A 20,895-nucleotide genomic window follows, 5' to 3' on the forward strand; every position below is an offset into this window, starting at 1 on the left:
CATAAAAACCTAATTTAAAAAAAGGCATAAAAACAAACGATTCGTTCACAGCAGAATTACCTTTGCCGCCTCCACCATCCGTGCGGTTGCATCAGCTAGTAATTTTGCAGCTGCCAGCAACTTCTTTGAGTTGTCAACGTCCACCTCGGCTTCGGCATCAGACCTCATGGCGTTCACCAGGTCCGATGTGGCCTGAGCCAGCACCCGAGCCTGCCGGACCATTTCTCCTGAGAGATGGTAGAGGGAAGAGGAATGGAAAAGGGGGTAAGCAAAAAAAAAACAATTTTTGTATATTTATTTTTTCCCAAACATTATTTCATTACATTACAGTCATTTGGCAGATGCTTTTATCCAAAGCGACTTACAAGAAGTGCAATTCAGTCACTGAAGATCTGAAGTACCAGTAGTCAGAAGTCAGAAGTGACCACTCAACCAAATAGCCATCTCAGAACCATGTACATACATACATACACACATTTCATCCCATTTGTTTTTGTTTGTTTGTTTTTGGCGGTGGGGGGGTTGGGGGCTAAGTGCGATTAGGGATTTTATATGCAACAAAAAAATAAAATAAATGAATATTTCACATTTCACGTCAATTGCAATAGAAAACAAATTGTTGTCAGTTTGACAGCTAAGGACTTAAGTTTTCCAGTATTTCCAAGTCAAATTTTTTAAGTGGAGCAAGCAATCTTTCTTTTTCCTGATACACTATCCTTGGTAGCTGATTGAGTATTGAGCCAGGCTGTGACTGACTGGGTCAGAAAGCTTCAATTTCTGCAGAAAGTTGCAGCATTTGACTGTCACCTTGCATGAGATGGCAACAAAAGAAACAAATAGAATTTTTCAGTCAGTTCAATGTAGCAGAATTTCTCACAAGGCTCGAACAGTATCCCGGATTGAATCTGTCCCCATCAATGCTAGACCCTCCCCCTCTTTATTTTCTTTAAAAATGTTAAAAGGCAGTATATAATAATTGTTGGAGAGGAAAGAGGTTGGAGTAGCTGGAGTGCTGTGTGTGTCACTCAAGTCAAATGCTACTAACAGGCTCAGGCACCTGAGGAGAGATTTAAACCAATCCTTTAATATCATCTTTTGCTATACCTTGATTGCAATGGTTGGAACGCGTAAAAGTGTGCATGGCGGACAGAAGAGTTCCATAACGGCGTCTGGATTTGGCCTCACCTGCGTCTCCCATCGAGCTGAAGATGCTCTCGGTTACAGTCATGATGGTGTCGGTTGCCTGGTCGTAGCGTCCGATCGGCTCCCCCCTGGAGGTGTACTGGCGTACGTGCTGCAGGAGATCTGCCAGCGCCTGACTCACCACACTGGCGGCTGCACTCACCTTTAACACACCACAACCACATGGTGGGTGCCATGTTTGTCAAACTACAGTCCTTAGCTCCTCCGTCTTTAGCCAACAGGCTGGAGAGGAGCAGGCTGATCTCATTATCTTCGCTGCGTCTGAAGCCGCATGTTAATACAAAACACCATTCCCCCAATAAATAAAAACAGCTGGTGGGCTTTCAATAGAAAGTCCCTGTTCTAGAAACAGAATCGTGAACTTATTTGCTCTCCATTTGGGTTTCCTGAGTAAAACTCAAGATAAAAAGCAAGGATCAAGGACTAATGCGGGGAAAAAAAATTACTCCGACACCCTTGTTTCAGTATGGATATACATCAGTTGATTTAGTCCCGTGTGGATATTTTGTGATTAATCTGCCTGGGATCTCCATTTTCATCCACTGCCAGTCCACGCAGTCATCACACCCACCTGCTTAAGAAGCTCTCCATCCTCTGTGGCCGAGAGGCAGGCCTGGACGCAGCTTTCCACAGAGCGATCCACCAGCTTCCCAGCTTCGATTAACTGCTCCTGGCAAACTGGGGAGCTGATGGTGGGACTCACCACCTAATCGAGGGGGGGGGGAATCGGAGATGAGGAATGGGAAAAATAAATCAGGATGTAATCCTTCACACAAAAATCAAACTTCATTTTCTGTGAAGTAAAATGATTTTAACATTTAGAAAAGTACGATTACAGATTCCCATAATTGGTTAATCCAACATTTTGAGACCTCTGTGTTGTGTGTAAACTTTTTTTCTGAAAAGTAATTTTTTTTATTACCACAAAAGACAAATTTTTTTTGGAAAATTTTCATGCACAGTTAATCACAGATGAGAGGCGTCCACAGCTAAAGTGTTTTCCAGAGTTTCTCAAAACCAAAACAAACATCAATTTGAAGCAAAATCAAATTTAGCATAAGTTTTAATTGTTCCCTCAGGAAATCACTCGGTGATACGAACCCCAGCCCAGAGTAATTTGCGGGCACATCAGAGATGATCCCTCATATTATTTTTGGATGTAAAAGTGGTACATCCATATAAACGCAGGAGATTTTAGAGCATTGAGTGTTTTCCCCCATATTTTAAATCACATTTCCTGATGAGCAGAGGAGACCAAAATGAGAAACATCTAATCTAAAGGAATGCAGCAGATGGCCTTCATCGTTCTGCCCTGCAGAGACACGAAGCCTTGCATTGCAGTTGCAACTTTTCAAATTACACTTTATCCGCAAATTGGAGGCAAGTGGGTTGTACAATGAATTATATGAAAACAAGATGACAGAACTGGAGATTATTTAACACCTTTGGTGGTTGCTGATACGTTCACCATCTGAAAATGAATGTTTTCACGAGCGATGAAATATCAAGATCGTTCAGATACTTGAGAAAATAAAACTTTACTGACTATTCATGACAGGTGGTGAAACAGATTATGTAATTACTGTCAGGAACTCAACTAACAGATGAAACAATAGTTTCATTATGTCTCTGTATCGTAATATTGAAATAGCTTTTCCACTTGAATCAGGTTAAACAAGATGAATTGAGGGATAATTCCATAAGTCCGTCGTTATACTCAAATTACACAAATACAGATATGGTTTTGGAAAACAGTACCTTGGCACACGCCACCAGCTGAGAAGTGGACAGCGCGCACTGTGTGGCTGCGGCGATGACTCGGTTTTGAAGGACAGTGTCCTCTGCAACCTGGGCCACATTTTTGGCCTTCAGCACCAACATGGCGGCGGCGTTAGCCACGGCTTTGGCCAGGTTCATCAGGACGTCCTGCTCGGCGAAAAAAAAAAAAAAAAAAAAAGGCAAGAACAACTCTGTTTAATGACAGGCATCGGGTCAGGCACATGCAATGTACAGTAACGAAACCGGGGTTTGTTCTCTGCTGGTGGAGATGAGATAAAAATGCCATTTGTTAAATGCTAAAAAGTGTGTCACTATGCGATAACATCTGAAGTGAATCATTTTAATAATTTGAATGTATTTCCGAGAAATGAAGTTCCTGTGTGCACAGCGTTCTTCTAACGTTGCAAATAGATACGCGATTCTGATAAATGCACGTGTGAAGGCGTACCTGGAACCTCTCGTCCGTCTCGTTTTCCCCGATCTGGCGCAGGAGGTCTCCGCTGGCCTGGCCGATGCTGCCTGCTGCCGTCAGCACCGTCTGTCTTGGCTGTGAGCAAAACACAAGCGCATAAGTTGGAACGAGGCAACGAGGATGTACTGCACATTTATTCTATCTTCTGATAGGTTTGTTTTCCTCCCAAACTGTTAAGTGCTGGATCACAGCTGGACAAGTAGGCCATTTCAAAATAGAGCGTGGGGACAATTTATCATCTATATGTATCAGTAGCATTTGTTAATAGAGTATATAATGGTACTGGCTGTGCTTACAACAGATAAGTTATTGCTATATTATGATGACCACATTGACTGCGGGAAATTATACCAAGTGTCCAATGCAACATTTTCAAGCTTACGGTCTTTCAATTCGGACACAACATGCCTGCCAGTCAGCCAAACATCAGCCTGACAATTCAGTTAAGTGAGGCTGGCTTGCAGCTGCAGAGGGAAATATAATCAGGTGCTGTTTGGAAAATCGCGGGCGACGATGTATTGTTATGAGATGATCCATCCTAAAAAGGACAGATTTGTTATGTGGGAGATTTAGTTAACTTTGTTAATTAGGGACTGGACAAAGTAGTTTTGACTGCTGACAACAAACACGGAATCCGGTATTTCAATTTACTTTCCCCAGTGGGGATCAAATCCAGACTGGTGAGTCAGAAATGAGTTCCCTGTTCAGTTTGAATATAAACACCTCCTATTGTGTTCTCTGCAAATTACGAGATGTAACATTAGCAAATCAGGTTTGAACATAACAGAGAGCCATGGAGACAAGGTTCGAAAACTGTGAAGTTGGGTTTCAGTCACAAATTGAATTGCAAATAAATTAAATATTGAAAAATGAAAGGGAGGGAAAAAACCTCCCTTCAATTGGAAGGCCGGCAGTTCACTTAACGGCAAGACGGTGAGCCTGTGTGAGAGTGCATGTGAGAACACTATCTAGTGTAAAGCACTTCGAAATCACAAGGTGTGAAACTACGCTGGTTGACCCTTATTCACCACAACTAATCAAATAAAAATTTCATTTTTATTTCTTGCTTATTTGGAGCTTAATTATGGATGCCATGTCTCATAAAAATAGTGAAAACAAAATTTCTATCAGACAGTTAGCAGATAGAAAAATCGCTCACCAATATTTTTCACACTTAATTTTTGAAGTTTTGCGACCAGCAACAATATGGACAGTAAAGCGTGTGCGGGCTCCTCTGCTCACCTCTCCGGATGCCGGCTCCACGGCCTTAAGCAGGTCAGACACGGCACCTGCGAGGGTTCTGGCAGCCTTCATGAGGTCATTTCCTCCACCCACTTCATCCTCTATCAGAGCGGCAAGCAGCTTCACACCCTTTGACATCTCCGTCAGGTTGGAGGAGATGGTGGTGATGGCGCAGCCCACTGCTGTGTAGTCCGTGTCAGTCGGGTCACCTGTTGGGAGATGAAAAGCCCCGAGAGGAAAAACCAAAGAGGAGATGATTGAATTTGTGGTCATGTAAAAAAAAAAAAAAAAGAGTCGGTTCACTGACTTGATTCATGAGTTCACAACTCTTTGGATTCCAGCCCTCAGAATAAAGATGCCAGAATCCCCCCAAAGACAGACATGGTTTGATAAATGTAATTTTTTTTTTTCTTTTCGGCCTGTGATGTAATCCTTGATTTCTTTTGTTTGACAGTATCATGTCTCCATAACTGTGTGCTACAGGAGAAGTGGTTCACATCTGAACCCCTTTCTGCTGGACATCTGATATCATATTTCCTCACTATGTCTTTTTCCACAACTATTCTAATCTTTATTCTTGGGGAAATTAAAAAAAAAGAAGGTAAATACCGTCCAATTTAAAATTTTTGAGCTGATTCAAACGGGACATCGTCTTGGTGTTCATATAATCGGTCATGTGACTGTACTGCGATAAAGTCAGCATTTTCAAATATATTTTAAGAATGATCAAAAAAGGTGAAGAAATAATTATATATCTAAACGGTAATGTTTGGGGCTGTTTATTTAACATTTCCAAATAATTACAGCTAAAATAAGCTAAAACCACCTCTTTTTGCGCTTGCTCACTGGGAATTCATGTGATTCTTAAAATAAACCAAATAAAACAGGGGTCTGTACCTGCTCTATGCAAAAAGCCATCAAAATCAGGGGCCGTTTAAATAAAGCATCTGGATAGTCTTATCTATAGAATAAAATGCGCACAAAAATTCCTCATAAAGCGGAAGGAAAAGCTCTTACGATTTCATCAGTTTTCATCGAGACATAATTGTGAATTAAAATATGTATAAGGAATAAAGGAAATACCTCATCAAATTACAGCCTATGCAACAATACTGAACATCATGGAAATGTTTGTTCTGGCGTCACCTGGCTGCTTTGAGGAAAAACCTGAGGGAATGTTTGAGGACAGTGAGTCACTGACCGGCAGTGAGGTTGACGACCGAGGCGGTTCCCGCAGTGATGGCGTCGACCTGAGAGTGAATCTCATGTTTTGACTCGTCCATTTTGTTCTGGATCCACACCTTGGAAGCCTGTGCGCGCATAGAGAGGGGAGACAACACACAAAGCTATTGTTGGAGGAACCATCGTTATCAACCGGGACATTTAACAAAAAAAGAGAAATCAGAGAAAACGTTGTCTTCCGTATTCTAAGGATATTATCTTTTATGTCAACGGTTCAAGTGCACCCGAGAGTACCATGTCTTGTCCTATTGGAGGCAGGTTGTCGACTTCCCCGAGGTCGATCTGGGCTTTCTGCACCGCCTGCATACTGGTGTTGATGGTTCCCATCAGAGCCTGCTGAGCCGAACTCTAAAAAGCACATAGTAAATAAACAGAGGAAGGGTCATAACTCTGGTCTGGAGGTGAAATGAATGTCAAATAGACTTATGAGTCTGAAACTGGAAATCGAAGGTGTGATGCTCAATGTTGTTAGTGGCTATGTCCCGCAGGTGGGATGTGAGTTTGAGGAGAAGGACAAGTTCTGGAATGAGTTAGATGAGAAATATGAGATGAAGATGCAGAAGATGAAGATGCAGAATATCCCCAGAGATGAGAGAGTGGTAATTGGTGCAGACTTCAATGGGCATGTTGGTGCTCGCAATAGAGGGGATGAAAAAGTGATGGACAGACTTGGTATACAGGATAGGAATGCAGAGGGACAGATGGTAGTAGATTTTGCAAAAAGGATGGAAATGGCAGTAGTGAACACATCTTTCTAGAAAAGACAGGAACATAGGGTAACTTATAAGAGCGGAGGTAGGAGCACACAGGTAGACTACATCTTGCATAGACAAGGTAACCTGAAACAGATCGGTGACAGCAAAGTAGTTGTAGGTGAGAGTGTAGCCAAGAGGTGGGCAAACTTTTTACCTTTTGACTTTTAAAATTGACAGACGGGCCGGGTCAGCACAAGATAAGATGCATATTAAGTAAAAACGCATTTGCTAACAGTGCATATCAGATTTGTCTGACATTTGCTTTGAAAATGAAACCAGCTTGGTTTTGAAAGCTCTGACGTTTGCTTGCGTTTCATGCACAAACCAGTTCTTTCCTTGTTTGATTTTATATGATCATTTATACGACCATTAACAATTTTAAAGTTGAAATAAAATGCCAAAAAATGTAAATATTTAGATTTCAATTTCCATTTTGTTCAATTTCCATGATACCTCGTACATAAAAATTGAAAAAGAAATGTGGCCCGCCAGCCAAAATAATTGCCCACCCCTGATCTGGGAGGAAAGTAGATAAGGAGACTTGGAATCGGAGCTGCCAGGCAGAGGTCTAGAGGAAGACCAAAGAGAAGATTTATGGATGTAGTGAGAGAGGATATGAAGGTAGTTGGTGCGAGTGAGGAGGATACAGAGAATAAGGTTAGGCGGAGAAGGTTGATTTGCTGTGGAAACCTCTGAAGGGAAAAGCCAAAAGGAGAAAAAGAAGAGGAAGAAGGTTTCTGAGGTTCTGAGATGGCTATTTGGTTGAGTGGTCACTTTTGACTTTCGACAACCGGTACTTCGGATCTTCGGTGACTGAATTGCACTTTTTGTAAGTCGCTTTGGATAAAAGCGTCTGCCTAATGACTGTAATGTAAAGTAATGTAATATAAAAGAAGAAGAAGAGGAGTAACCAGGTGTCCAAGTCAGTGCCTACCTTTAAATCTTGCTTTTTGACCTAATTCTTCCAGAAAGCACAAACAGGCTATACTAGTGCTGCCATTAATCTTTCATTTATATTTTCTTGTACATTCCACTTTTTTTTTTTTTTTTTAGTGTTTGTTCTTATTCAAATATAGGGCTAGCTGGCACTGAAAACAAGCTATATCAAAGTATTGTTATTTTTCAGTTTATGTCACAATATCTGCTTATGTAAGGACAACTGTTGGATTTCTATTAAAAAAAGGCTTGTTAACTCATACATTTTTAATTCATCACAAGTTTTAAAAACAAAAAATTCCAATCCTTTTTTTTTTTTTTTCCCCCCCCCAGAGTCAAGCTTGCTGTGAAATTTGACTCTTGAAGGGGATCAACATTTTGAAAGAATGTTGATAGCTTTGTTACAAATAAATCTAATCAGAATTCTGTGATATGTACAAATAAAGCAACATTGGAGTGCTCGGCCGTTCTTACCAGTGGTGGCATGTGTCCGCGGTGCATCTGACCCATGGTAATCTGCTGCTGGGCTGATGGCATCGTCCCCATGCTGAGAGATTCTGTGCCAATGGAGCCAGAGCGGATCACGCCGGGAAGCGCCACGGAGCCGTGCTCCACCCGGCCGACGCGGTTAAACTGCTGCTGGAGGATGGTGGACCTGCGTGTATAATTTAAAAAGTCTAAGATTAATATCGCTGAATTTAACTCAAATTATTCGTCTTCCCTTCATGCGCCCAGATCCGTTTCACCGCTAACTCTTAAAAGGCGAATGATGGGAGAAAAAAAATCTAATTCAGACCATCCTGCAAAACAATACCCCGCATTTCAAAGATGCAAATATCATCACACAATCCAGCATGTTGTGATGGGAAATAATGATTAACAAGTGCCGCAAACCATTATTTGCTGCTCAGTGTTGAATGATAATTACATGGGACAGTGCACACATTCAGAAAACAAATATGCGGTTATGAAGTGGAGAGTTGCATCTATTTACAATTATATGCATTCAAATCACGCAGCTGAGAAAGAGTCTCGAGCAGAGAATTGGCTCTTGGATGATGATATTGTTTGAATTGCGTATGTAATGGCCTTGCGCGTCCGACATGCATATTGGATTTAAAAAAAAAATAGAATTCACTTGAAAATGGTAGCCTGTCAGAGCTAAAATAGACTTTAAAGAAAATATTGAAAGGAATTTTTTGATGATGAATGTCAATTACAAGGGGGATTTAAATGAAATTCTTCAGCACTGACTGGATTGCTTGATCCACAGGTGATGCCCTCATGAAATGAACTGATGATGAAATGCGAAATGCAATGCCATTGTTCTGGAAATGCATCCAGTATCTTTCACACTAATAAAGATATATAGCTGCTCATATCAGTCGTCTAAAAACTATGGTTAAAAATCTGTAAAAACTGCTGGCAATATAGGTTTCACATTAACTATAATGTGGTTTTATTTTGAATAAAAATCAACCAAATGTGCTTTGCAAAACAAAGACAAATGACTCTCTAATGGAGCACAAGTCAAAAAACTGCAAATTGTAGATATGTTTTTAGAGACTAGTAACAACACTGGCAAATGCATCTCCTCAAGGGGGGTAAGAAAATAAAGCAATTGAATGAAGAGGGAAAGCGCATGTTTATGATGGTGGATATGTCGGGGTGTTTATTGATTTCACAGCGGGCAGTGTAGAAGTGTGACACACAAAGCGAAGAGGCAGTGCAGTCTCTCCGCTCTGCACTTTGGCGAGACAAAGCTTTGGTTTGTTTTCCTCAGATAAGGGCCTTCTGCCGTTTGAATTGCGATAAGTTTACAGTATTTAAAAAACACTTGTGCCTTTGGCCAGTGCACAAGCAGAGATAAAAAGAATAAAGAAGGGTGGGGAAAGAAAAAAAAAAAAAAATCAATATAAAAATTCAGGAAATACTCTCTGAAATGAAAGCAGGGCAGCAATATCTACTAAGTCAAGAAAGAAAAGGGGGGCTTCAGCTTCTGGCTCAGTCCACAGACAATAAATGAGCTAATACACAACTAATCAGGAAATGTTTAGATAGAGCTTCAGCTTGTCCAGTGGAGCAGCGCTACCCTGCATTCATTTTTCCCTGTATTGAGTCCAGCAAAGGAAGTATTTATGTGTTGAAATTAGATCCTGGAGGATGGATGAGTAAACTGCAGCCTGAGGTGGTACTGAGAGGGAAATTGAAAAGGTCTGATAATTGCATCTTGCAATAATAATGCGCTGTAATTGTGCACAGCTCATGTACTAGACGGGAGCAACGTGAAATTTTGTGGTAACATACATCCATCCATACGTCCGTCTTCTCCAATGTAACTGAACTGAAACAATATCACACTGCACACAAAAAAAGTAGAGAGTGCAATAACATGTTCTGGAAAATGGAAATCATTCACAATGTCCAGAAAAATAATAATCAACCCAGAGAACCCAGGGAATATCCAATTAGTACAAAATCTGTAGCATGGGAATATTTTGAGCTGAGTAATATATTCAAAAACATGGGGACCTATGTAATATATTGAAATGCAGTTTAATGAACCAGAATATAATCATGTTACAGAAAGGATCAACTCACTGATAAAATCATGGCTCCAAGAAAAAGTAAAGAGGGGATTCTTCGACCTACTTTTTAGGAGATACAGATTCCTCAAGCATGGTTGATTCTTCATCACCATCTAATCCGAAGCGGTCCTTGCTTTGCTTCTATATACAAACAAAAAACAAAATAAAATCAGACACCCACTGTGATTCTTCAGCTTTGTTACTAGTCAGATTTCTTTACGGGCAAATTAAGTGAATAACCTTGCATTCTTCTACAACTATACTACAGGACATTTTGTCTTTCATTGACAAACACGTGGACTGAAATTCAGGGTTTGGATTTACCAGATAGCCTGAAGTTCCTTCTCTGTGCAGTTTATTTCTAAAAAAAAAAAAAATTCACCAAGGCACATCAGATTTTCAAATATTCCGAAATTATAATTTGATAAGGGGGAAAAATAAGTTAATTCACTTTAGGCGAAAAAAAATCAAGAATTAGAATTTACTGCTCATACCCTAAACCATGATGATCAAGAAACATCTGAGAGACACTAATCTAAAAACACATCTAAAACTGTTGGCTGTTCTTTTTGTAAGAACACCAAAACTCTGAGTTTTTCTCCACTGATTTTCAGTCATATGGCTAAAGTCTGATGGATGTTGGAAGTTATGAAGCGAAACTCATGATTTCCTCCAGCTGACTATGAAGACTTTAAAGTATAAGACGAAGTCTGGAGTCCAGGCTACTGTGAGAACTCACATCGTAGTCGTAAACTACACATTATTTAATCATAATTGGATTAATGATTAAAACATCCATGGAAATCAGCGTTGCCTTGCATCGGTACACATGCGCTCCCACTTGGTCAACACCTCTTTTCCCATTTAAGAGTAGCTGGCCTGTGCTTTAGCCAGGATGCATTTATAGATATGAGGCGCGATCCACCACAAAACCGAATCGATTCCATATGATTCATGCGTGCCTCTGGAGATGAAAAACCCCACCTTTTTCAGGATGATGTCGATGTAACCAGCAATGAGCTGGGAGATCTGTTCCCCTTCGGTGGTCTGAACAGAGTAGTAGCTTTCCTGGTACTCCCCAAAGTCCTACACACAGAGTCCTGAGTTAAACATGCACTTCCTGTTGGGACTGTAAGGAAAGCTCAGATTGCACATCAATATCGCAAACGCGAAGTGGAAGAAACATAATCTGGAAAACGTATCTGCAGGAGTGTGAGCGAGACTGAGATATCTGTAGCTCTTCTGTCACCACGTGAACATAAAAAGGGGGTACATAGAGGAGTGGAACGAAAACACAACCATTCTTTCAGCATGTGTTAAAACATTAACCATTTGAGTAGTTTTAAATATCCACAGGCTGAACCCCAAAATAACATACTATATTTACACTTGGGGGGGGGGGGCTGTTCATTTCAGAGACAGTGCTTTGCTTGATGCACAACATTAAATATATGCTGCTCACTGAATTGTAGCTGGTGACACAAAGGAGGGATATTGACAAGATAGACAAAAGGGAAGAGTGTGTTCAATAACAGGAGTGCATGAGGGAGCTGTGGGAGCAAGGGAACGGTTGGGTTTAGTGGCAGCCGCTGGTACTGATTTACAGCGAGATATAAAGTGCCAAGTGTGGGCAGAATGAATAAAAGACAAAACCGGCGTGAGAACAAAGCAGTCTGACAAGAAGCATCGAGGAAGAACAGAACTCGGATCTGAAGAGTAATTGTAGCAAAAATCATAAATCTCTGGAAATCATTGCCGCTGCGGTAAACTTCCAAGGGAGTCTTACCAGGGTGAAGCTCTTGGGTGAAGCCGCCCACCTCTTGACAGTGGTAAGGGGCCATTCCTGCACCACATCTTTGGTCTTCTCATCTACTCTCATCACAGACTCTTTGGTGATCCCCAGGAGACGAGGCACCAGCTTGTTCTTGCTCTTCATTTTTTCCTGTACGGAAGTTGAATGCAATTACAAGCCTTGTTCTTGCACTTTTAGACAATGTGTACTTTTACAATAAAAGAAATAGAAAGATGTTATACATAATATGACATACAATTTTCACAAGTTCCGTGTGGTTTTCCAGTTTCCTCTGGGTTATATATATATATATATATATATATATCACTAGTTTTACCAAATATTTTTTTTTAAAACCAAAACTATAAAATAGATAAAGGCTAATATTTTCAATATTTTTCAATATTTTCAATTTTCTTGTTTTGCGGTCAAAGCAAAAAAATTGCAAAACAGAAATGACTCAACCCTTCAACCCTTATACATCATCATCTGACGAAATTGATGTAATCCCCTGAAGAAAAAAATAAAATAAAAGGAAATAGAATAAAATAAATGGGAAAAAAAAAACACCAAAATGCATGTTTGTGTGTATTTTATCTTAAATGAAGGAGTGGGAACATATTGATGGCCAAAAGACAACTCCCTTGCTTCCAGTCGGATCAATTACGTTACTAAAACATTTCCTTAATGAGTTTATGATCTTGTATGCTACTTTAAAGTCTTCCATAATATAGATTTGTATCAATGTTGTAAATGATTCTCATTTATGCTGGGAAGGTCATTAAGCAGGAGATGCTTCAGGACATCCTATTTTTGTGATGAAAAACAACTAATTCGGGGGGCACAAAATCCAAAGAGGCTTAATAGTGTCAAGTATCCCGCCCTGAATATGGTCAGGGTTCTGGAAAAGATGAATAAACCAAAGATGAAGATATGTAAATCTAACAGCCTTTCCTGCTGATGATTATTCAACAGCAAGCAAACATTCTTTACAAGTAATAAATCTATCTTTCCTGGAGTGAAAATGATGCTTTGGTTATTTCTTCGGTTGGGCAGCAAACCGTACAAACAAGAATATTAGTGCACCACATCCAAAAAATTTGCACCGGGCGAGTCTGACAAAGTACCTGCTGTGAGTCAGATGTAAAGTCTGCCAAGTATTTATTAAAAAAACTGCCTGTAATGTGACGTCCATGAAGAAAATCAAACATTTTTTTTCTGCAGTGATGTTCAATAAGTGATAGCATAATTTAACTTTACTTGATAAACATGACTGAAAATCTGCATTATTTTGTCTCTGAAGGACCATAAAGACATATGGAATAAAAATGACATCAAAATGTCAGATGGACATCAAATTGTAGGAATTTCAATTTAACTCTGTGGATTAGACATTATTGGTCACTTTGTTAAATTGGGAATACCTATAACATTTGGAGTGACGGGCCTTTTAAAAGTCTTAACAAATTTCTGCATTCATGAAAATAATCATAATAATAAATAATTTTATAGTTAATCCTTTATTAATCCCCGTGGGGAAATTCGCCACCCCTGTGTATGCAGTCCCCAACTACCAGAAATTATGCAGTCAAAATTATCGCATTTAGGTAATTTACAGGTCAGCACAGACAGGGTGGAATGTCTGAGCCTCACCCTGGGTGAACCACCTGTTTGATAATGGTATCACCACCGCCAGGTAAGTACACCAAATATGATATTTACAGATATTACCGACTTTATTCCAAACGATTTAATTTAGTGATGCGCTCTCTGATCTTTATAGATTCACATCAATATAGACCAGGGGTCAGGAACCTTTTTGACTGGGAGAGTCATAAAAGCCAAATATTTCTAAATATAATTCATTGAGAGTCCTATAGTATTTTTAAGGTATAACAAATAAAATATGTCTTACTTTTAATGCGACCTCTGGTGGTACATGTATATGTTAGATGTGCTGCTTCATATTTGACCGTTTCATCGATGCAATTTTATCATTGCATATTAGACATACCGCAGATCCAAATGCAAATTCAATGACCCGGACGTGCTGGGAAGCTACTGGTTCCTGACCCGACCGACGGGTGACCTGTGAAATTTATTTTCAAATCAGATTTTTGCTTACTTTAAAATGACACCATAAAATGAAGAAATATCACAAGTGTTTTAAAAAAAGTTCCAAACTATTTTTTTTTTCCAACTCAAAATTGCCTTGGAGCCGTATGCCGTCAGCGGAAGAGCCATAGGTTGTCAACCGCTGATATAGACCTTTAATTAAATGCATGTTGTATCTTGCACCAATCGATCACTGCGAAACTATTTTTCCATGTATAAGGGGTAGGTATTCAAGATTACTGAAAACAGAGTAAATGGTGAATCACTTCATCTAAACATGCGCTCAGCAAACCCATTCAAATCTCGGCGTGAATCCCATCAGCAAACAAATTCAGTCAGAATCTATTTTCAGCATTTTTTCATTTCTTTGACTTAAAAAGGAATATTAATAAATTGTTTTATGAGAGGAATCTGAAAGAAGACATTTAAAGAATTGAGGGTACTACAAAAGTACATATCAAATGTTAGAGCCACAGCAACGCATTTATTTGCCAAAAATGGGTAATCGGTCCATCAATTTAAAAACTTCATCCAGTCAGTCATTCCAAAATCCTAATCTGTGTATTTATGAGTCAATTATCAGCTGCCGCCCTCCCTGATATTTGCTGAACATGCTGATATAATGTTCCAGATGTTCCAACAGGCCTATTTTGGGTGGAAGGAACAAATGTTTCATGAGCTGTCCATAAGCAGATGAATAGGATGTGATGGACTGTGACGTGAGGGCAGGAGGTGAGCTGTGCAAAAGTCCTTGGGGGTTGAAAAACTCCTCAGGACCGCCAGAGGTTATGGGTTATGGATTCCAGGCTGCATTTTTTCCAGGGTTATTTTTAAGATGTTTACGCTCCATCGGCTTAAACTCACAGATAACCCAAATGACAAAAGGTGAGCAGATGTCAAACTGATCAAGGAGAACACACACACACACACACATATATATATATATATACACACACACACGCATATATACACTCACACATATACACACATGTGTACACACGCACATATATATATACACACACACACACACATATACATACATATATATGCACATACACACACACACAAATATATACACACCACACATATGCCTCAGATTTAGAAAAATGAAAATGATGTCTTTACTGTTCATCACCCCCCCACGCCCAAATTCACAGGCTGCCCAGTGACCAGTCAATACAAAGCAATTATGAAAAACTAATTGTGATTGATCAATGACATTTCTGATTGAACACTTCATGGGAATAGAGGCACAGTCAGTTTGGCTTCAAACTATTGAGGCAATCTGCAGATGCAGATCGGAAAGTCCAATTATGACATGCAGGAAGCTTTCCTCCTGACATTTGATGTCAGGGAGGAAATATCACTGTCACTCCTGCCATGGCAGTCCCACTGGTACTACAACTGCTGCAATTCTGCTCCCATCAGTTAGCATCCAGCTGGCAGTTGGACAATTAGGGAGACTATGTCTACATTGTGCAGTGTTTTCTTCATTCAATTCACTTCCTTTCCCTCACTCTTAGACAATCTAAACACTGCGCTCTGCTGCACAGACATTTGATTTATTGCGATAACACACTCAACTCCCACTAGATAGAGTGATGCAAGTGTGCTTGCATCTAAATCCCTCACCTGCATGCCACACTGACGGCCAGAAAATAGGTCAATGTCAATTGTAGGTGCCATTTAATGTTATGTTGCTGTATACAGATGGCCTGCTGTACTAAAAACAAAACAGGGATGAAGGGATGAAATTTATGGCCATGGTTCATAATGTTAGTCAATTGCAAAGTCGTCGGGTGAATTGGTGGCTCCCCGGAGATCACGCCGCGGTTTTACTGAGCAGTTTACGAGTTGCTAGTTGGTGCCTTGCACATGAGATTTTGCACGCATGGGAGTTAGTAACTGCTCTTTAGAGAGACACATTCAAAATGAATTCTAAACTAAGTTAATATTTAAGTCTTTTTTTGTATAAGTCTGATTTTAAATATTCAAAATATATATATACTATACACAAACACACACACACACACACACACACACACACACACACACACATATATATATGTATATTCATAAAAAAAGAAATTTCCTTATTATAGGATTATTAGAGGCAAATTCTTTATATGACAAGAAGATTACAATTGATGTTTTTGGGGAAAGTCTTTCATGAAGTTTTGCAGTGGTTGGAATTCAGTTGTATTACATAAGCAGTTCTACTTTCTCGTGTTCCCCAAGTCCCGTTACCATGCTTCATTCTTTAGAAAGTTTACTTTCATCTTATAATTATGACTTAATTCCCCATCATACGGCTTTCAGAAACATTATGATTAAGTCAGGATCTTGTCTATGAGCTCAAAAATACTTCATCGGGGGGCAGAGGGAGGGTCATTTTTATATCCCAGTTCCAGCATAAAGAGGCTTCATTAGATAAAGAGAAAACAAACTGGCAAAAGAGGGGCAGTGGAAATCAACATAGGATTATTAGTCAGACAAAAAAAAACAAACAAGTGTGGTGTGGAATGAGGTACATCAAGATGCAGCAGCAAAGTGATAATGCAGTCAAAGCGGCATATTTGCGTTCAGTTGAGACAAGTGCGTCAATTAATGGAGGCAAACAGATAAATTGAAAAGAAGCAGTGGTGATAAGCAGGCCCAGCATTCCTCGTCTGTTGCTGCACCGAGGCTGAAACAGCGGAGGAAATTCTTTTCAGGTGATGGGAAAGTGTGGGTGGGAGACAGACTGAGAACACAGTTGAGAGGAACTTGGCATAAAACGGAAGTGTATTTGGGAATTGCCATGGCTTTGAAAAGATGACCTGTATATTGAATTATTTTTAAAAAACAACGTTTAATGCAACAAACACTGAGGGAGAAGAGAATCTGAAAGTAGTGGTAAGTCGATTCCAGTGCCAACTGCAGTAAAAGCTTACTGAAGAGGTGGGTTTACATTCAGCGTTCATTATTTTCCTGATATATCTGATTTGCTTGTTATTTTGCAGATAAAAACAATACTCTTTAAAAGACTGTACATTATGAGGAGTTCATTTTTCCTGCTCTCCTCCGATACCATGATACATCTTCAGCTTGCATATTTTTCAGAAGTTGCTCTTGTATATTTATTTTAAATGTATTACATTTTGCTTCTATGAATGTTGTAATGATTGATAAGAGGTAAGTCATTATATTTAATAGCATTCAAGGATGGGTTTTTTCCTTTTTTTTATCTCCACGAGGTAATTTGTTCAACTGATCTTTTAGGAAAAAAAAAAAGAAAATAAACAGGCCCATTTTCTACAAGCCTTGTTGGAGAGATGACCCATAAAATCAAATATATTTTTTGGGGAAAGTCACATTTAAATAATTATATTTTCTTGATGGATATATCCTCTTAGTTTTTTTTTTCTGAATTCTTGCATTTTAAGTTTGTGTGCAAAAAGTATGGGATGTTTGATCGGGGAAGACAAAACCCCTTCACAGTTCAGGTGGACCCAGACAACCTCCCCACCTGCTTTGTGAATCCATCTACTTCTTCATCCAGTTAACAACAAGCCCCGAGAAAAGATTTCACACTCTAGAGATAGAATACTTTCCAAAATTCACCTCTGCGCCTTTCATTTTAAAAAAAGGACTGGAGAAAATCATTATAGGCGAGGCTTTTTCATTTTGAAAGTGGGGTCTTGACAGCACGGCACTGCTTTTAAATCAGAGTGTTTTTAAAATCAGAATAATTTAAAGATCCTTTTAACTTACCTTGACCAGGAAAAAAGACACCCCATAAGTCGGCAGAGACCTTGCATGTTTGACGTATTTTACTTTTGCTTCGATCTCGGTCATTTCACCGCAGTTTTTGTGTTCCTGCAAGTTGCATTAAAGATTGTTTGTCATTTGTTTGGCTCTATTTGCAAAATTATTTTATTGTATGGAGAAAAAAAAAAGTTAAACAATCTGCAAGTACAATTACAAAAGAGGAAAGATAACTGCACCTGGAATATTTTCTTCTCGGCTCCTCTTTGCTTTATGTATTCTTTGGGGAGAAATTCCTTCAGGCTGGAAGGATTTGAAAGAGAAATGTGTATCACTCAAACCAGTCACGAAAATATGTTTCATTCTGAAAAGGGGCTTATGATGCGCGCCTTGGGAAAACGTCAGGCTTTTCATATATATAGATATATATTATCATTGTGTGATCATTGGTCTGTGTTAACCCAGCTGGTAAAATCCCATTGTGGTTCTGATGCTTACTCTAAGAATCCAGGTTTGTGTTTATGCTCAATGTACGGTCCAAACTGGATCTGGCCCTGGATGCCTCCAAACTCGCAGGCCTTGTCGAACGATACAGGGTGGGAACCATTCAGGATGTCATCTCGAGCCTGAGAGACAAGGAAACCATGTTGTTATCTGATGATGAAAACAATGGCATAGATACCTTCCATCTTCGTTTTGTTGTGATTTTGTTCTAGTGGACTCAAATAATCCTAGTCAGAATGAAAATGCTGCGTTTTCAGACAAATCCAAGATGGATTAATATTAATGGAAATGGTGTGATAAAGTATAATCTATTCTGTGACTCGGCTGTAAAAGGGAGCGAATGGTAAGTCATTGCCAAATTACATTGTGTCGTTGACAATATGAAATTAAAACCCTCCTTTAATTCCATGCTGTCGTCTCGCTCTCGCTCTCTCTGCTAGCCTCGGTTCCACTTGCGAAAACCCCACGTTGAACTTTACAGAAAGTTGAAAACATCTACCAAGTAATTATGTTCTCATTCAAATCTTAATATAAGGTCACACTTTTACTCTTTTCTGTGAACATACACCGCATCACACAGACATGAATAAAGTTCATGGTGATTCAATACACATAATTCAATACACAACAGATGATCCACAGGATGATTCTGTGAAAATGATGCAAATCATGTATTCCCGAATTAATGGTCAACCGATCTAAATCCGAGGTCACCTCTACAGGAGCGGTTTCACACGTTGCTCTCAAACGCAATCATTAAAAACACAGCCCTTGTTCTGCAGTATCAGACACTATCCTATCCAACCGGTGCGAAACAAAGCTCCGTACAGAAGATCACGACTCACCGCACCCACGCCCCCCAAATCCCCTTCTGTTGTGAAAAAAACTGAAGATGAAACAAATCAATTCGTAATGGAATTTAAAACAAAGAAAGTCATCGCCTTGACCAGCATCATATTTTCCCCTTTTCCCTAGAAAACTCTTCAGGTTGAGGGATCACTCCGAGGAATTTGGACTGTTTCTGGCAAGCTTTTCATAAAAACACTGAAATGCAGGGAAACATCTTAAGCCGTACTGACTGATTGTATTTTATCAATTTTATTGCTGTATTTCATGAGCACTGACGCAGAGTCAGCAAAACAACATCCAGTGCAGCTGCTTCTGGAACAGACAGAAATTTTTTGTGTCTTAGTTACAATGTTTTCTTCGGTCGGGCAGGAGGCATCCCACTCACATAAATGACTGCTATAACATATGTTCACAAAGTGAGTCACCTTTGTTTCAATACATTTTGTAAAATATTTTCAAAATATGAACGATTTTTTTTGAAAAGTGAAAACCTACCTTTACCGTATTCTTAACTCAAATGGCTCTCGAACTGTCGTGTTCAAAGTGGTATCGTTCTACAATAACTCACGTGCATATTTGCAAAATGTAATTTCTATTATAGGAATGCTTTCCAGTAAACCATCATGTATTAGAAGTGACAACATGTGTATTTTGCTTTGAAAAAACACAAATCTTCCACGGTTGCATTGGTTTCATTGTTAGATACGAATATGAATCGGGATCGGTCTGATAATTTCCTCACGAGATAAACCAAGAAATGGTTAACAGACCTGGACGTATAGCAGGTTGAGTTGGACTGGGTCTCGAGAGTCTACGTTTTGGTCTGAATAGAAGAATTTGCGTCGGAGCAGAAGGGTCTCGCTCTCATCCACCCCCTGCTCTCTGAATGTCCTGCTATGGTCCAGCCAGTTCACTGACGAAAAAAAAAACAAGAACAACAGAGACTAAATGACATCCAAAGGGCAACATCGGACTCTGGGGTTATCAAATCAAGGGAATTGCACTAAAAACAACATATTTAGAGGATTTCCTTTCACAACGCAGACTGTACTTTGAGGTCAGACATCATTCCGAGGTCTTTGAGCGTTCGTTCATTTAGCCCAGAACTCACAGTCATCGTCCGTATGCAATTTGGCTTTCAGCTTCTCCATCTTCCTCTCATCGCGCAGCAGGGTTCTCTCTTTCTTCAGTGTGCCCATCCCTTCGTCTCGTCTCTCCTCCACTGTCTCCTGAATAAGAGAGTACTCTTCATAGTTGGTGATGCCTGCGAATCAAAAAGAGAAATAAATGTTTGATTCGACCCATGTTTAATTCCACCAGTCTGCCTCTGTGGTCATTAAAAGCATTTGATCATGAATTATCCTCTTCCAATTTGGCAGAAAAATGCGTGCATAAATAAAGAACAAGGATAAATTTATGAATCACAATTCAGGCTAATGAATTTATTTCATACCAATTTGCAAATTATGGGATCAAATTAAAAGTTTTGCGGACGAACTGGAATAAATGCAGCTCTGTCTCATCTATCTATCGATCTATATCTTAAACCCTACAGCAACTTGAAAGAAATTCTTCACAGGGGGCATTTCAGAGAAAGTTAAATTCAATTGCATTCAATGTTAAAACTGAATATTTAACTCCATAACTTTAATACCCACTAAAAGATAAGAC

General features: G+C 39.5%; 1 protein-coding gene and 1 non-coding gene across 4 annotated transcripts in view; both read right to left on the bottom strand.

Annotated features, from left to right (window-relative positions):
* LOC147217966 (talin-2) overlaps nucleotides 1–20,895 on the bottom strand; it is a 100,551-nt gene that overhangs the window by 35,838 nt on the left and 43,818 nt on the right. For all 3 annotated transcript variants that reach the window (XM_086174617.1, XM_086174615.1, XM_086174616.1), the window contains exons 6-22: nucleotides 20,336–20,488; nucleotides 19,995–20,137; nucleotides 18,370–18,497; nucleotides 18,111–18,174; nucleotides 17,878–17,982; nucleotides 12,004–12,159; nucleotides 11,202–11,303; nucleotides 10,282–10,358; nucleotides 8,104–8,284; nucleotides 6,173–6,286; nucleotides 5,898–6,006; nucleotides 4,697–4,905; nucleotides 3,431–3,529; nucleotides 2,962–3,129; nucleotides 1,775–1,909; nucleotides 1,186–1,345; nucleotides 61–227 (exon numbers count right to left, since the gene is read on the bottom strand). In XM_086174617.1, the coding sequence (XP_086030743.1) occupies nucleotides 61–227; nucleotides 1,186–1,345; nucleotides 1,775–1,909; nucleotides 2,962–3,129; nucleotides 3,431–3,529; nucleotides 4,697–4,905; nucleotides 5,898–6,006; nucleotides 6,173–6,286; nucleotides 8,104–8,284; nucleotides 10,282–10,358; nucleotides 11,202–11,303; nucleotides 12,004–12,159; nucleotides 17,878–17,982; nucleotides 18,111–18,174; nucleotides 18,370–18,497; nucleotides 19,995–20,137; nucleotides 20,336–20,488 (2,270 nt within the window). The remainder of the gene's footprint in view (nucleotides 1–60; nucleotides 228–1,185; nucleotides 1,346–1,774; nucleotides 1,910–2,961; nucleotides 3,130–3,430; nucleotides 3,530–4,696; nucleotides 4,906–5,897; nucleotides 6,007–6,172; nucleotides 6,287–8,103; nucleotides 8,285–10,281; nucleotides 10,359–11,201; nucleotides 11,304–12,003; nucleotides 12,160–17,877; nucleotides 17,983–18,110; nucleotides 18,175–18,369; nucleotides 18,498–19,994; nucleotides 20,138–20,335; nucleotides 20,489–20,895) is intronic.
* Nucleotides 13,542–13,713, bottom strand: LOC147217967 (U1 spliceosomal RNA). The gene has a single exon (XR_015108899.1). It is a non-coding gene; the product is annotated as a U1 spliceosomal RNA (small nuclear RNA).

The sequence above is a fragment of the Fistularia commersonii genome, chromosome 27, assembly GCF_037954325.1.
Source record: "Fistularia commersonii isolate RoL2024-O1a breed Wild chromosome 27, RoL_Fcom_v1.0, whole genome shotgun sequence".
In the NCBI taxonomy this organism is placed as follows: Eukaryota; Metazoa; Chordata; class Actinopteri; order Syngnathiformes; family Fistulariidae; genus Fistularia; species Fistularia commersonii.